The 13,312-nt window shown below is 39.2% G+C and overlaps 2 protein-coding genes across 2 annotated transcripts in view; one reads left to right on the top strand and one right to left on the bottom strand.

Moving 5' to 3' along the window:
• The first annotated feature begins 1,509 nt into the window (after positions 1–1,509).
• derl1 (derlin 1) lies at positions 1,510–5,342 on the top strand. The gene is made up of 8 exons (XM_061950038.1): positions 1,510–1,842; positions 2,314–2,425; positions 2,502–2,566; positions 2,727–2,753; positions 2,977–3,072; positions 3,137–3,189; positions 3,274–3,384; positions 4,735–5,342. Exons 1-8 carry the CDS (start codon positions 1,690–1,692, stop codon positions 4,874–4,876), a joined length of 759 nt encoding a protein of 252 aa, XP_061806022.1. The 5' UTR covers positions 1,510–1,689; the 3' UTR covers positions 4,877–5,342.
• A 2,074-nt stretch (positions 5,343–7,416) lies between these two features.
• LOC133597154 (zinc fingers and homeoboxes protein 2-like) overlaps positions 7,417–13,312 on the bottom strand; it is a 68,550-nt gene continuing 62,654 nt past the window's right edge. Inside the window, exon 13 of the mRNA XM_061950037.1 lies at positions 7,417–8,722. The gene's annotated coding sequence lies outside the window, so the exon portion shown is untranslated. The remainder of the gene's footprint in view (positions 8,723–13,312) is intronic.

Below are 13,312 nucleotides of genomic sequence, written 5' to 3'. Positions count from 1 at the left end.
AAATTAAATCAACATAAAAAACAAAAGATACACTTACAATTAGTGCACCAACCCAAAAAACCTCCCTCCCCCATATACACTCATTCACACTCATTCACACTCATTCACACAAAAGGGTTGTTTCTTTCTGTTATTAATATTCTGGTTCCTACATTATATATCAATATATATCAATACAGTCTGCAAGGGATACAATGCGTAAGCACACATGATTGTGCGTGCTGCTGGTCCACTAATATTACTAACCTTTAACCGTTAATTTGTCTAATTTTCATTAATTACTAGTTTCAATGTAACTGTTTTTACATTGTTTTACTTTCTTTTTTATTCAAGAATATGTTTTTGATTTATTTATCTTATTTTATTGTATTATTTTTTTTTTAAAGTACCTTATCTTCACCATACCTGGTTGTCCAAATTAGGCATAATAATGTGTTAATTCCACGACTGCAGTATATATCGGTTGATATCGGTATCGGTAATCAAAGAGTTGGACAATATCGGAATATGGGATATCGGCAAAAAGCCATTATTGGACATCCCTAAAAAAAAAAAAAAAAAAAAAAAAAATATATATATATATATATATATATATATATATATATATGGCATCACGGTGGCAGAGGGGTTATAGTGCATCTGCCTCACAATACGAAGGTCCTGAGTAGTCTTGGGTTCAATCCCGGGCTCGGGATCTTTCTGTGTGGAGTTTGCATGTTCTCCCCGTGACTGCGTGGGTTCCCTCCGAGTACTCCGGCTTCCTCCCACCTCCAAAGACATGCACCTGGGGATAAGTTGATTGGCAACACTAAATTGGCCCTAGTGTGTGAATGTGAGTGTGAATGTTGTCTGTCTATCTGTGTTGGCCCTGCGATGAGGTGGCGACTTGTCCAGGGTGTACCCCGCCTTCCGCCCGATTGTAGCTGAGATAGGCTCCAGCGACCCCAAAGGGAATAAGCGGTAGAAAATGGATGGATGGATGGATATATATATATATTTTTTTTAGTAATGGCTTTTTGCCGATATATATATTTTTTTATCTATTATTTTTATTTTTATTTATCCATCCATCCATTTACTACCGCTTATTCCCTTTGGGGTCGCGGGGGGCGCTGGAGCCTACCTCAGCTGCACTCGGGCGGAAGGCGGGGAACACCCTGGACAAGTCGTTCCTCATCGCAGGGCCAACACAGATATTTATTTTTTATTTACTTGGCTTCATTAATTTATTCAGTGTTTTAACGCGTTAATGAAATAACGCTAAGACACTACCGGCTTCAGAGTACAGACGATGACAAAGCCTTCAGAATAAAAGTTAAATCGTACCCGTTCAAATATACAGACATAATGGATGTGTGCCTACATTTAGATCGAATATGTATGTAGGTTTTCGTTGCTTGATTACATTGTACAGGCTCCAGCACCCCCCTGCAACCCCGAAAGGGACAAGCTGTAGAAAATACTATTTTACATAGTATTTTGAAAATCTGAACCGGATATCTCTTGCCGTCATCACGATAGCTTTTAGAAAACAATAGCTAGCCGTTTGTGATTAGCCACGTCATGTAAACTTTTTGGGGTAGTACTTATCATAGGATTGCGAGGGTTGTAGTTGCTCGGAAATACCGCCCAACGTCTAATTCAATTCCGCACTTTATGGTTAATACTCTGAAATAATTGCATGGGAAGATGTCAGACATCGGGGACTGGTTCAAAAGCATCCCTCTCATCACCAGGGGCTGGTTTGCTGCCTCCATTGCTGTTCCCCTTGTAGGGAAACTAGGATTGGTTGACCCGCAGAACCTTGTGCTGAGACCCGATTTGTTCTTTAGCAGATTTCACGTAAGCGGTTTTTGTTCGGCTTCGTCTGAGGGAGATGTGATTGAACATTGTGATGATGAGTGTGTACAAAAAGTGTCGGTGAGCTAGTAGGTGGCTAGCTTGAGTCTGTGCTCAGCAGGCCGAGATATGTGGCAGCCAATCAGCGAGTGCGACGTAGTGGGGTAATTTAACACTTCCGGGTGCGTTAAAAAATAAAAACAAGTGAACATTTCACATCAATGTCTGCTATGTCAATGTCGAACGTTTCCTGATTTTCTACTTTCACTGTGAACTTTAGTCATCAAATATGCTATTAAGTAGTATTTTTATTTGTAATGAATACACTCAATACACATTATGCTTTTCTCACCAACATATATGATTGAAATGTTGTTTTTTTTGTTTTTTTTACAGTTATGTGCCTTCGATGTATGTTTATTTTTCATTCCGTGTCTTATCAGAGTGTAATTTATATTAAATTTACCTCCTCAGCTGTGGAGGCCAGTAACGGCCACCCTGTATTTCCCAGTGTACCCAAATACTGGCTTCCTGTTTTTGGTCAACCTGTATTTCCTTTACAACTACTCAACGCGGCTAGAGACAGGTGAGATTACTTGCACGCACTTTGCTTTGTTGTTGTTGTTGTGTGTCATACATCCTGTTTCCTTTTGATTTTCAAGGGGCGTTTGATGGCCGACCAGCAGACTATGTCTTCATGCTCTTATTCAACTGGATCTGCATTGTTGTATCCTTTTCAAGTATCTCTTAAAACGAGTCTCAACACAAATCATGCTCGATGAGATAATTGCAGTTGAGTAATTCACGAAGGCAACATGTAGTTCAGCCTGCACGTGACAGGATCCACCTTCTCCAGCTGTGATTGACTACCTTGACTGTAGCTGTAGATAACTGGGATGCTCATGGACATGCAGGTAGGCATTTAAAAAAACAAAAGCCTGAGTGTGAGTTTAAAAAATAAACTTGTTTTGTTTTCACGAGTGGCTCCTTAGTGACACAGCTAGCTAACCAGTTGCCAGGCAACCGAGATTCAGGGAAACCAATAAAACTGTCTAGACAAACCTTGTTTCCAGGAAAGAACATTTAAAAATGGGGAGCGTTATGCTGTTTGATTGGATGCTTTTTGCTTTTTTTAAGCTGCTGATGATCCCCTTGATCATGTCTGTGCTGTACATCTGGGCTCAGTTCAATAAAGACATGATTGTCTCCTTCTGGTTTGGAACAAGATTCAAGGTAACATTCCTTTTTATTAAACTGCCGTTAAAGCATGAAAAACAATGGCGCCTTCTCTGTCCAGGCTCATTATTTGCCTTGGGTCATCCTGATCTTCAACTTCATCATCGGAGGCTCGTAAGTAGCCTCCTTTTATTGACAACATACGCTTATTTATTCTGCATCACCCATTAAAGCTGCTTCTCTGCTATTTTGGCACAGTTTTGTTAATGAGCTCATTGGGAACCTGGTGGGTCACCTCTACTTCTTCCTCATGTTCAAATATCCCATGGACCTTGGAGGACGCAACTTCCTGTCCACACCAGAGTTCTTGTACGTTTTTCCTGCTACTATTTGTCAGTATAAAGCAACTTTGGGTAGTCGGCATCATGATATGCCACACCTGTGAGGTGGATGGAATATTGCGGCAAGTGAGAAGGCTCTTTAGATGGATTGTGAACAATATTTGAGAGAAATAGGCCTTTTGGGTACATTTTAGATCTCTGAGTTCAGCTTATGAAAATAGGGAGCAAAACAACATGTATATTTTGTACAGTTTGGGTATAAAGCAACATAATCTCACTCTGACTCCATAGTACATTAACTTCTTACAGCGCTACTCTTTTTTGATGCTTTTCCCCTGTGAAAAGCAGGTACTATCAGGGGCGTAGCCCCCCTATCCCATATACACACGCACTTGGAATGTTTACATGTAGTCAAAAACTAAATATTGCATGGTTTTGATTGTAACCAATTTATTAAAACACATGTGCAAACCTTAATTAGGTTTTTAACTACATCAACTCCCCTTAGATTTTTTGTTTTTAATGTTTTTTTTTTAAATAAAAGCCAATATATTTAATATAAAGTGGCCAAAATATGAATTTAAATAATCATACATGTCATTATTCACTTAAATATGATTATGAAGTTTTCCTTTATTTCACAATGACACACGTATGTTTATCATCAGTGAATACAACTAATTATAATAATACATCATTATTATTATGATTTTATTATTAGTAAGTCTCCCTTTGTCTTTAAAAACTAGTGACGCCTATGTTTTTAACTTTAATCAAGGGTCTTTGAGTACACGACAAGTATGGGCAACGAGATGCAAAATTGAAACTTGTACATAACTTTCTCCTATGCTGCCACTATTTAGCATTATAATTGTTTTATATTTTGTCTTTATTTATTCCATCACTTCATCCTTGTTCCAAAATGTTGGTGCATTGTGTGAATGTTTTAACGGTGAGCTTTGATGACGTCTTTGTTGAGGATAGTGTTCGTAGCCGGGTTTGCTGCTATCCAGGTGGAACAAACCATTTTGTATTTATGATAAGGGGTTTAGGTGGTATTAGACATTCTTAATTTGAGTCCGGCAGCCTTCTAGACTTTCACAGCTATAGTAATTTTTTTATTAACATTCATTGCGTCTTGTTTATAACTTAAATATCAGTATTTTGTTTAAAAGCCCAGAGGGCCCCTGAACAACTCTCTTCTCTACTTGAATGTCGCTGAGTACTTTTGGTTGATAGGGTTTGAAACCTTAAGTCCCAAATATTGATATATTAACAATACGATTGTGAAGTAACATTGAGGTACATGTCCCTAACTTGTTATTCAGTTTATTTTTTTTTGCTGGGTTCTCATGGTGCCCTTTGTCCCCCCCGACAGGTATCGACTCCTCCCTAGCAGGCGGGGAGGTGTGTCAGGCTTCGGAGTCCCTCCCACTAGGAGACCAGCAGCACAGGAACAGGCGCCAGCAGCCGGGGGCAGACGTTACAACTGGGGCCAAGGCTTCCGCCTGGGGGATTAATGAATATGAGAGGAGAAGCTCTTCTGCTTGACTCCTTTCAGTGTGCTCAGGTTAAAATGCTCGCTTCTTCACTTTCTTCTGTTTAAAACTCTACATTAGTCCTCTTTTAATTTAAAAGTATTGAGGCAGCCTGTAGTTTAACTCCCAAAGCACAACAGAACTCTGCTTGGTTTCTACCATTTATGACATGAAACAAAGAAGAAAATAAATGTTTGGTTCTTATTGTGATTCTTTCTACTCTCCTTTCTTGCTTTCTTCCACCTGCCCTATTTCCACCCTTTAATGTCAACACGAGAGATGCTGTAAATTGGTTGATTTAGATTGATTCTTGCCACCATATTGCCCTATGAGATGACTTGTGCCAAAGGTAGTCGGCACACATGGGCACTGCCCCATGTAGTACAGACTTCCTCTGATCACTGCTGATTTGTGTTTTTGTAAATATAACAGTTATTGAAAAGATAAACGAGTGAGAGGTTTTTTTTTATCACCAGGAAAGGTTTGTATCGACATGCAAAATGTTTGGTTTAGCATTGATTTGTTGCCAATTACCGTATTTTTCGGACTATAAGTCGCACCGGCTGAAAATGCATAATATAGAAGGAAAAAAACATATATAAGTCGCACTGGAGTATAAGTCGCATTTTTGGGGGAAATTTACTTGATAAAACCCAACACCAAGAATAGACATTTGAAAGGCAATTTAAAATAAATAAAGAATAGTGAACAGGCTGAATAAGTGTACGTTATATGACGCATAAATAACCAACTGAGAATGTGCCTGGTATGTTAACGTAACATATTATAGTAAGAGTCATTCAAATAACTATAACATATCGAACATGCTATACGTTTACCAAACAATCTGTCACTCCTAATCGCTAAATCCCATGAAATCTTGTACGTCTAGTCTCTTATGTAAATGAGCTAAATAATTTTATTTGATATTTTACGGTAAGGTGTTAATAATTTCACACATAAGTCGCTCCTGAGTATAAGTCGCACCCCCGGCCAAACTATGAAAAAAACTGCGACTTATAGTCGGAAAAATACGGTACATATATTCGAGTGATGGCTAATTGAGGCCTCAATGAGTGTATGGCACACTCACTAGTTGTGTAGACACTGCGCTGATACTGTTTTGGTGTTTCATAATGGTTGTCACAATCTGCTGAATCAAAAAATGGATTGAATAGTTGGCAAATATAATTTGTTTTTTTAAACGGTTGCGCAGAAATGATTTTGATGGGCACAACTCTGGTCAATGAGCCAAAGAGTAAACAGGAAAATATTTACCTTATTTGATCAAAATTATTCCACACTTTGTAATTTTTTAACTTTATCTTACTACCAATTATATTCAAATGTATCGTTTTTTTTTCTTACTTCCATTTAGATCAATGATGGTGACGAGAACCGACGCCATTCATTTAGTACGAGCTGTTTTTTTTCTTAAAAGTGACGCACATCACGGCTTCAAGGGACATAGCATCACTCCTGTGTCATAAGGGGTCAATGTTTCAGTATATTCGATGCATCACTAGTATATTCTCTCAATCCCACATTTTTAACACTAATCCCATGGCTATATTTTATCAGGGGCCCCCAAACTAAAGAGATGAAGCGGGGAGCCAGGGACCACCTACTTTTATACCCTGTATGAAATTGCTATTGTGTTTAAAATTAAAATGGACTTTAAGGTAACCTTATTGCTGTGCGAAAAGATATTCAAACATTACAGAACAGTGCCGCTTATACCTGACAAGTAGCGCCGCTACTTAATAGCTGACAACTAGCGCACAAATTGATAACTGACAATTACCGCAATAATCGTTAGTTGGCAGCTTTCGCCGCCAATTGCTAGCTGACAACAGCGCATTAATAATTAGCTAACAACTAGCGCATTAATTGCAAGCAGACCACTAGTGTGCTAATCGCTATCTGGTGCGCTAATCGCTAGCTGACAAGCAGCACACACATTTTTAGCTGGCAGCTTGCACCGCTAGTTAACAGCTGCCAATTTGCAAGTTGGCAGCTTTCACCACTAATTGCTAGCTGACAAATAGTGTATTAACTACTAGCGCACTAATCGCTGACAACTAGCACACTAATTGATAGCTAGCAGCTTGTGCTGTTATCTTGCTGACAACTACAGCACTAATTGTTAGCTGACCACTACAGCGCCAATCACTAGCTGACAACTAGCGCACTAATCGCTAGCTGGTAATTAGTAATCACAAGTTTCCTTAAACGTTAACATGAGGAAAATTAATAATTATTCATTCATGTTTTTGTTTTAAACTACACTGGTGTGTTGGATCATTGTTCTATTCAAATACATTTACATTTGTAATAAAATAAAAAAAAACCTGAAGGGAGTATGAAATAAAAAAATAAAATCACGACCCCTTTGCAGTATTTCTGGGCACCCACGGACCCCCGCTGAAGACCTCTGCATTATCTTATACAGTGGTGTAAAATGTAAAAACAAGAAAATACGGATTTCTTCTCCAGTAAGCAAAACAATTCCCGACGAAGAATGGCTTTGTGTATTTATTTAGTTAGAGAAGAAAATGAAAACGCAGGCAGTATTTCTTAGAAGCCAGATCACGCTGAGACAGTCGCTTGAACAAGAGAACAAAGCAGAAGCAACGCTGGTTCGTCTTGCTTTTTTAGACCGGCGTAATCAAATCAAAAGTGACAGTTGAATCTCAAACAGTGCTTGCACAAATAATGCATGGGGGGATACAACTGGACAAAAATAAACAGCAGCCCACCTTTAAATCTGGAGTACAAATAAAAATAAACACAGTTCATGTTCACCACAGGATTGATTTCCCAAATTCTAAAGCATGTACAGAAATAACTCATTTCCTTTTGAGATGAAAAAGAAAAAAGGAAAGCGGAGAGCAAACGAGACAAGTTCACAATTTACAGCCGAGCAAGATTCACACTCAAACATAAAAAGCTTCAGTCAAAAAAAAAATCCACCGCCTGGCAAGTTTAGTAAAGAATGTCCGCGTGTTGTTTTTTTCTTTTGTTTTTCTCCATAGACATCAACCATCATCTGTTGGCGGGGAAACGGGCATAAAAGGCAGCATGGTGCGATCAGACAGACTCTTTTGAAACATTAGTAGAGGAGAAGGAGCAACATTCTGCACTGTTATTGCCTCAGGTACTGATGCAGGAGCAGACCAGCTGATTGGAAAAAAAGATACAAGTTAGTGCATTCGATCGTTCATCGCAGTTGGTCTCGGACGGCACATCTGTCTTTGTGGCAAACATCTGCCTCCGCCTCCAGCTGTGAATCCAGACTCCAGCAAATCGATTCTCTCTCACTTTTCCTTCCACGACTCAGAGGCTGCTTTTATTTGAGTCCAAAAAGGGGGCGGGGGCTACAAGAGGAACGCCAAGGCTGGAAATGAGGCGGCCAAAGCACGAGAAAGTCCAACAATAACGCGAGTGCCATCAAACATTACTCAGACTGAGCAGTAAGCGGTTGCAGTTTTACCCCCCAAAATAATTGATTTGAAGCAAATAGGCAGCTATTTTACATGATCATAAAACAACACAAAACATTCTAAATATCGGGCAGGTCGGTCTTAAAAATAACAAAACCTTCCCGGTAGAACTGTACAAAGTATATTTACAAGGATATTTTCATCATCGAGTCCAGCTTTGGCACGCCTTTAAACGCGAGTATCTGCCCCACCGCGTCGTGGACACGTGAGAGAGAGGAGGTCCACGGGGCTTTTGTGACCACAGCGCCGGCACGGAGTTACATCCACGTTTGGCATCTTGTCTCTTACGTGACGCTTCTGTGAGTCACGCATTGATTCGCTTCATCTGGAACAGAAGGGAAACAGGGAAGTGACGCAACACGTGGGCTCACAAGGCGAGCCATTCAAAAGACAACATGGTGTCAACTTCAAGCAGGGGCGAAGCACCAAATCCCGGGCCCCCATATACACCACTCCAAAAGGCCCCCCATTCCACCCCAAACCTAGACGTTGCCGCCCCATACACACATGCACTAAGAATCTAATTATTGCATGGATTTGGTTGAAACCATTTCTTTATGAAAAACATGTAAAAACCTTAATTAGGATTTTGACTTTTTAAAGATGGGATTAATATATCGACAAAACCCAAAATCAGTGAAATTGGCACGTTGTGTAAATTGTAAATAAAAACAGATTACACTGATTTTCAAATATTTTTCAGCTTATATCGAATTGAATAGACTGCAAAGACAAGATATTTAATGTTCGAACTAAGAAACTTAATTTTTTTTGCAAATAATCATTAACTTACACTTTAATGGCAGCAACACGTTAAAAAAAGTTGGCACAGGGGCATTTTTACCACTGTGTTACATGGCCTTTCCTTTTAACAACACTCAGTAAACGTTTGGGAACTGAGCAGACCAATTTTTGAAGCTTTTCAGGTGGAATTATTTCCCATTCTTGCTTGATGTACAACTCAAGTTGTTCAACAGTCTGGGGTCTCCGTTGTGGTATTTTAGGCTTCATAATGCGCCATACGTTTTCAACGGGAGACAGGTCTGGACTACAGGCAGGCCAGTCTAGAACCCGCACTCTTTTACTATGAAGTCACGCTGTTGTAACACGTGGCTTGCGCCACACGTTTTCAACGGGAGACAGGTCTGGACTACAGGCAGGCCAGTCTAGAACCCGCACTCTTTTACTATGAAGTCACGCTGTTGTAACACGTGGCTTGGCATTGCCTTGCTGAAATAAGCAGGGGCGTCCATGATAACATTGCTTGGATGGCATCATATGTTGCTCCAAAACCTGTATGTACATTTCAGCCTTATTGGTGCCTTCACAGATGTAGCCATGCCTTGGGCACTAATACACCCCCATACCATCACAGATACTTTGCGCCTATAACAATCCGGGTGGTTATTTTTCTCTTTGTTCGAGAGGACACAACGTCCACAGTTTCCAAAAACAATTTGAAATGTGGACTCGTCAGACAACAGAACACTTTTCCACTTTGCATCAGTCCATCTTAGATGAGCTCGGGCCCAACAAAGCCAGCGGCGTTTCTGGGTGTTGTTGATAAATGGCTTTCGCTTTGCATAGTAGAGTTTTAACTTGCACTAACAGATGTAGCGACCAACTGTAGTTACAAGTGGTTTTCTGAAGTGTTCCTGTGCGGGGATATCCTTTACACACTGATGTCGGTTTTTGATACAGTACCGCCTGAGGGATCGAAGGTCCGTAATATCATCGCTTACGTGCAGTGATTTCTCCAGATTCTCTGAACCTTTTGATGATATTACAGACCGTAGATGGTGAAATCCCTAAATTCCTTGCAATAGCTCGTTGAGAGATGTTGTTCTTAAACTGTTCGACAATTTGCTCACACATTTGTTAACAAAGTGGTGACCCTCCCCCATCCTTGTTTGTGAATGACTGAGCATTTCATGGAAGCTGCTTTTATACCCAATCGTGTTCACCTGAGGGATGTTCCAAATAACTTTCTCAGTCTTTTATATTACTTGTGTCAGCTTTTTTGAAACATGTTGCAAGCATCAAATTCCAAATGAGGTAATATTTGCAAAAAATAACAAAAGTTTTCCAGTTTGAACGTTAAGTATCTTGTCTTTGCAGTCTATTCAATTGAATATAGGTTGAAAAGGATTTGCAAATCATTGTATTCTGGTTTTATTTACGAAGTGACACAACGTGCCAACTTCACTGGTTTTGGGTTTTGTAGATTGTATCTAGATAAACCCCTGAAACAATTTGTATTAGTTTGAAAAAAACGAACATTTAGTTTTGTTTTTTTTACAAAAGTGCTAACAAATTAAATATTAAGTGGCCAGAATATGATTTTAAGTAATCACATAACTTGTCATTTTTCACTTAAATAGGAATTTACATTTGTAAAGTTTTCCTTTACTTCAGGAGTGTAAAGTAGAGATTATTTTATACACGTGATGTAGAATTATCATTAGTGGATACAACAAATCATAGTAATACATCATTATTAGGGATGTTTCGATCAGGGATTTATACTGCCGATTCCGATCACCCATGAGTAAGATTGGCCGATACCAATACTGGGGGTGGGTGTCCCCACGTATGCGGCCCCCTCCAAGGTTTCTCATTGTCATCCCATTGGTTGAGTTTTTTCTTGCCCTGATGTGGGATTTGATGTGGGATGTCGTTGTGGCCTGTGCAGCCCTTTGAGACACTCGTGATTTAGGGCTATATAAGTAAACATTGATTTATGATTGATTGATACCAATCACATGTACTAACTGTAAATGTTTGTATTTATTTATGTTGAGTGCTATTAACCGTTTAAAAATATCAGCACAATATTCAAAGTAGTTCCTTATTTTTCTTTTATTATATGCAATTGTTTGAGTGAAACAACATTCATAGTACACAATAACGAAACTAAAGCAAAAACAACCACATGTTGCTGATTGAAATAATTTAGTTTTTGCCCTCTAAGTCCTCCTGTGTCCAAGGAATTATTCCATGAATTTGCAAAAAAGCTTTTAAGAAAACAAAAACAGCAACCAAATCACTCTACTATCAAACCTATTCTGATATTGCCTTTGATGTTCACACTACGGATTTATGGGTCGATCTGCCTTCCTTATCTGTAGTGCACTTCTGGCTGCGACACAGCTGGCACATCCAACAGCTACCAGCTGTTATATTATCTTCTAACTCTCATTAATTTACTTGTTAATTTGCTGTTAATAACTGTTTACTTTCTGCTGTAAGGCGCTTCCATCTACGCGTCCTAAACTTTACCAAGCACTTATTTCTTCTGTTGTTTCTAGCCATCTTAGCTAGCATGCCTCCCTCTGCTTGTTCTCGGTGTGTAACATGTTTAGCACAATCCTAATACTTGATAATGATACTTATATTTTTACTATCAAATTACAATCTCTACATTAAAAAAAGAACACGTCTTTTTTTTTTTTTTATGCATTCTAATTTGTAAGAGGTGGCTAACATTGAAGCTAATGGGAGTTGTCTATTGCACCCATAAAGCCCTAGAAAAACAAATGTTCAAAAACCACCAACAATACTCCATTTACATGTCGTGACCTGAATATCAAGCAAACATTAGTGATATAATTATTATAAGCGCTAACGCCGAGGAACTACTTTTAGCGGCACCGTGAAAACAGAGAGGTAACTAGCTCATGCAGCTATTGACATACTGAGCCGGTGAGCTGCTACATCGTCTCTGAGCTGGTGAAAGTTAATTCTAGATTATGAATCATGCATCTCACTTGTATAGTCGAAGGTTGTGGTCATAAAACAAGAAGTTGGTCAACTTTGACATTAAATTTAGACACGGAGATCGCGAGAACGACACAAAAAGACGCTTGTTTGCGGCCACAATTTATTTTTTTATTTTCACCTCCGAGAAGATTCTGATTAATTCTACATCCATACGGAAATATATACACATCCCATTAGTACATTGTACAGTAAGTAATTATTTTATTTTGTTCCTAAACTGTACTTATTGTATGGCACGTGTGTCTTTGAGACACTTGTGATTTAGGGCTATATAAATAAACATTGATTGATTGATTGATTTATCACTCGGATTCTAAAACTTGTAGCGCATACTTTGTATATTCAGGCTCAAAAAGGTATGTTTCTGGATCATTATTTGTCCTAAAGTGGTCTCATGAAGTCTGCCGTGATTAGTGGTAGTTGTTGGAAAAAGCAAACATTATGATGTGTGTGGGAAATTAATACGCCACCGTATGCTTAAAATGAGCAAAATACGTAAATATTACATTATGAATGTGCCCCCCTGTGCTTGGGGTCATGGTACAACCCCCCCCCCCCCACTTCCATGCTCCTGACCTTAAGTCTCAAGATGTGCTGACTGTGCGAATGTTAGAGCAGCAGTCCATCCAGAAAAAAAATAGCTGCATCACTTCTAGTATTGCGTAAGTCAGCGCTAATGTTAATTTTATTTAAAGCCTACACAGTCTGACTTAAAAAGTAAAACAAAGGTTCATGGTTATTTAAATACAGTACAGTGCAACACATCAACACACTATCCTTGTGAGCTTACACTAAACATCAAATGTCCTCTAAAACAACAGTGAATGTCACTTGAAATACTGTATTAAATACCATTAAATACTACAGGCAACATCATCATTAACTGAACTGGCAGTTCTGCCGGCCTCCAATAATAGCAGGGTGTGTGTGTGTGTGTGAGTGAGTGAGTGAGTGTGTGTGGGCGTGCGCGCACGCTGATGATTGTGTCGTGCGACTGTCATCCTGCCATGCCATCATGCTGTCCTTTGGAAGGACCACTCCGAGTTAATTAGACACAAATAACTTCCTGCAGCTGTGGTATCTTAAATGGGTAGTTCACCACTCATGGCCACAGCCAATCGCAGACACTTGTTTC

The sequence above is a fragment of the Nerophis lumbriciformis genome, linkage group LG04 (genome assembly GCF_033978685.3).
Source record: "Nerophis lumbriciformis linkage group LG04, RoL_Nlum_v2.1, whole genome shotgun sequence".
Classification (NCBI taxonomy): Eukaryota; Metazoa; Chordata; class Actinopteri; order Syngnathiformes; family Syngnathidae; genus Nerophis; species Nerophis lumbriciformis.
The sequence above is the reverse complement of the archived record's forward strand: the minus strand, read 5'-3'. Positions and strand labels throughout refer to the sequence as shown.

What these genes read in the sequence shown, in the direction of transcription:
- derl1 (XM_061950038.1), top strand. Translation starts at nt 1,690, where the DNA reads ATGTCAGACATCGGGGACTGGTTCAAAAGCATCCCTCTCATCACCAGG. An exon ending in CTCAACGCGGCTAGAGACAG is followed by an intron (nt 2,426 to 2,501) that starts GTGAGATTACTT and finishes TTGATTTTCAAG; the next exon opens with GGGCGTTTGATGGCCGACCA. An exon ending in CTGTCCACACCAGAGTTCTT is followed by an intron (nt 3,385 to 4,734) that starts GTACGTTTTTCC and finishes CCCCCCCGACAG; the next exon opens with GTATCGACTCCTCCCTAGCA.